At 41.4% G+C, this 3,936-nt stretch overlaps 1 protein-coding gene across 1 annotated transcript in view; it reads right to left on the bottom strand.

Moving 5' to 3' along the window:
* Positions 1–1,784, bottom strand: part of LOC139384800 (inactive serine protease PAMR1-like) — a 17,086-nt gene extending 15,302 nt beyond the window's left edge. Inside the window, exon 1 of the mRNA XM_071129683.1 lies at positions 1,481–1,784. Coding sequence (XP_070985784.1) covers positions 1,481–1,700 — 220 coding nt within the window. The 5' untranslated portion in view covers positions 1,701–1,784. The remainder of the gene's footprint in view (positions 1–1,480) is intronic.
* Positions 1,785–3,936: the final 2,152 nt, after the last annotated feature.

Here is a 3,936-nt window from a genome sequence, read left to right as displayed (position 1 = left end):
GAGAAGTTATAACCCAGACATGACTAGGTATGTGACAATAGAAGTTAACTCAGACTTGACTAGGTATGTGACTATAGAAGTTAACTCAGACATGACTAGGTATGTGACTATAGAAGTTAACTCAGACATGACTAGGTATGTGACTAGAGAAGTTAACTCAGACATGACTAGGTCAGTGACTATAGAAGTTAACTCAGACATGACTAGGTATGTGACTATAGAAGTTAACTCAGACATGACTAGGTATGTGACTATAGAAGTTAACTCAGACATGACTAGGTATGTAACTATAGAAGTTAACTCAGACATGACTAGGTATGTGACTATAGAAGTTAACTCAGACATGACTAGGTATGTGACTATAGAAGTTAACTCAGACATGACTAGGTCAGTGACTATAGAAGTTAACTCAGACATGACTAGGTATGTGACTATAGAAGTTAACTCAGACATGACTAGGTCAGTGACTAGAGAAGTTAAAACTCAGACATGACTAGGTATGTGACTATAGAAGTTAACTCAGACATGACTAGGTATGTGACTATAGAAGTTAACTCAGACATGACTAGGTATGTGACTATAGAAGTTAACTCAGACATGACTAGGTATGTGACTATAGAAGTTAACTCAGACATGACTAGGTATGTAACTATAGAAGTTAACTCAGACATGACTAGGTATGTGACTATAGAAGTTAACTCAGACATGACTAGGTATGTGACTATAGAAGTTAACTCAGACATGACTAGGTCAGTGACTATAGAAGTTAACTCAGACATGACTAGGTATGTGACTATAGAAGTTAACTCAGACATGACTAGGTATGTGACTATAGAAGTTAACTCAGACATGACTAGGTATGTGACTATAGAAGTTAACTCAGACATGACTAGGTATGTGACTATAGAAGTAAACTCAGACATGACTAGGTATGTGACTATAGAAGTTAACTCAGACATGACTAGGTATGTGACTAGAGAAGTTAACTCAGACATGACTAGGTATGTGACTATAGAAGTTAACTCAGACATGACTAGGTATGTGACTAGAGAAGTTAACTCAGACATGACTAGGTATGTGACTATAGAAGTTAACTCAGACATGACTAGGTATGTGACTATAGAAGTTAACTCAGACATGACTAGGTATGTGACTATAGAAGTTAACTCAGACATGACTAGGTATGTGACTAGAGAAGTTAACTCAGACATGACTAGGTATGTGACTAGAGAAGTTAACTCAGACATGACTAGGTATGTGACTAGAGAAGTTAACTCAGACATGACTAGGTATGCCCATATGACTCAGAGAGGAAATAAATGACTCAGCAAGTGCAAAAGAAAAACTCTAACAATGGAAGTTGTGTGAACAGTTCAGAATAGGGAGGCTAATACAAGTTGCAGCAGGCTTCGTAGAGTCATACATCTGAATTAAATGTGTTATCATCAGTATATGATGAAATCATCGCTCTAGCTCTTACCGTGGGGCCAGGCAGTTGCATGAAGGCAGAGTAGAATGACATGGAGAAGAAGAGGCAGGAGGTGTCTGGGTTGCAGATGAGGGGGCATTGTCGTTCTCCCAGTGGGCTGCACCCTCTGGCACACAAGGACCATAGAGCTAGGAACCAGAACACACATGATGTCACTGAGGAGTGACAGGAGTCCGGAATCTAAAGTGTTCCTGTTCAGAACGCTCCACATCAATCCCACTATCCTCTCTTTCTCTGGGCTCTAGATGCAAAGCAGCTGTTGAGGAGAACACACACTCACCACACTAAAAGAGAGATTTAACCCTTTCTTTTCACCAGGAGTCACACTGGCATTCTGCACTCTCTCTCTCTCTCTCTCTCTCTCTCTCTGTGATGACGGACAAGCTCCATGCATACTCACCATGCATCTGAACTCTCCAGCTTCTGTTTTTACAGACGTGCCATGTGGAGTTCTGGAAGTCCAAAGGAAAAGGGGAGTGGCTGCATATTGGCATGTCGAGAGTGTTGCAGGGAAAAACACTGTCACTTTTAATGGAGAGAACAGAGATGGCGAGTTGATGATACTCCAGGGAAAGATGTTTTCCGTCTGTGTTTGTATGGCGGGGGAATTCGGGGAAGCCTGAATCAGGACGTCATTGTACTGTAAAACCCCTCAGGCTCTGGCCTGCGAGATCTGCAGTGATAAGCATAAATAATGTAATTCCTGTTCCTGTTCATAGTTGTCTATAGGAGCGAACCTGGGCAAAGCTTCTATACAGGATGACAGTGTATTCTCTACAAAAGGGCCCCAGGCAATGGGGCGGACAGGCACTGCACAGCTCATTGCAAATCACTGTTTGTTTTTCATTACCTGGCTTGAATACAGTTTCCATGTAAAAAGAGAAACTCTTTTTCCAGGCATTGCATCCAGATGGGACTGGGAGTTAAGATTTTAACTGACCATAGGGACCAGAACCATTAGGTTTAATGGACATTTGCCTCCTAGTTCCAGTGAAGGTTGAAAAGAAACCAAAGAAAACCCCCCTATACTTTATGTACTATAACTTACAAACCCTAGCCAGTAACCCTTCCACCCTTGTGTACATCTGAGGAATACAGACTTTTCAAATGCCTTATCCAACAACAGTCTTCGGGAATCGACTACAGCCAAGGTAAATGGAAAAATCACGTAGATTTTATTTTGAGTGGACCATCCCTTTAAGCAATATGGTAATAGCTTAACATTCCCTTTCTGAAGACAAGAGACACCTGGTGGTTACGTATAGAAACAGCATCTAATTAGGAAAAACACATTTTACACTTTTACAAATTAAGTCAAAGCACAAATTGATTTAGAGTACATCCATTAAAAAAAAGAAAGATAAAATGAGTAGCCATGAGGGGTAGGAGAAGAAAGGTAAATATATGACAGAGTGACTTGAGGTTACATCGGACGACAACACATTGACGGGTCCAGCACAGACTGCTGAAACAGACTCATGACATTAGTTTTGACTCATTTGTCATGCGAACACAGTGACTCCTTAGCGTTGAAGCAATGATGGAACCAGAGACATATCTAAAGGTAGTTTATCATAGAACATATATATAATAAACTCTATACGTGTCTCTGTGAAGATCCATTGATATGATTCAACAATGAATTGCTATACTCGGCACAATCCCTTGTGCTATTTGACAGATCAATAAACAAATAATTTGACATCAGAACTTATTGATAGAACTTGTAGATCAATTTAACTGCGTAGTTAGTAAAACACAGATTAATATGGTTTATATTTGACCTTTTCCTTCATTTATACTGCAGGCACAATAGCAGATTACCTCTATATGGGACTGGGAACAACAGCACTGTTACAGGCTTTTCACACTACTGACCCGAACTGGGCCGAGACCAACCAAGCTGTACTGAGCTGGCCTGGTCATGAACACACCAGATTTGATGGCACCATGCTGAAAAGGACAATGTGCTCAGAGCCAGCAGTTTGGGTCGGTACGATAGTGTTAAAAAGGTCTTTGTTACTGGTTCACACTGCTTCATGGTGAACAAAAAACTCTGTGCTGTGTCAGCACAGATACTCACACCCTGCCACAGATACTCACACCCTGCCACAGATACTCACACCCTGCCACAGATACTCACACCCCGCCACAGATACTCACACCCCGCCACAGATACTCACACCCTGCCACAGATACTCACACCCTGCCACAGATACTCACACCCTGCCACAGATACTCACACCCTGCCACAGATACCCACACCCTGCCACAGATACTCACACCCTGCCACAGATACTCACACCCTGCCACATATACTCACACCAACAAGTCTGTTTTCAACAAGTAGTGGTGATGGAACATGTAATAAAGTGCTTTATGCAGACTTAAAGTGACAGTTCACCGCCAAAATATAACTTTGTGAGATGTTATTTTGACAAACAAGG

The sequence above is a fragment of the Oncorhynchus clarkii genome, chromosome 26, assembly GCF_045791955.1.
Source record: "Oncorhynchus clarkii lewisi isolate Uvic-CL-2024 chromosome 26, UVic_Ocla_1.0, whole genome shotgun sequence".
Classification (NCBI taxonomy): domain Eukaryota; kingdom Metazoa; phylum Chordata; class Actinopteri; order Salmoniformes; family Salmonidae; genus Oncorhynchus; species Oncorhynchus clarkii.
The sequence above is the reverse complement of the archived record's forward strand: the minus strand, read 5'-3'. Positions and strand labels throughout refer to the sequence as shown.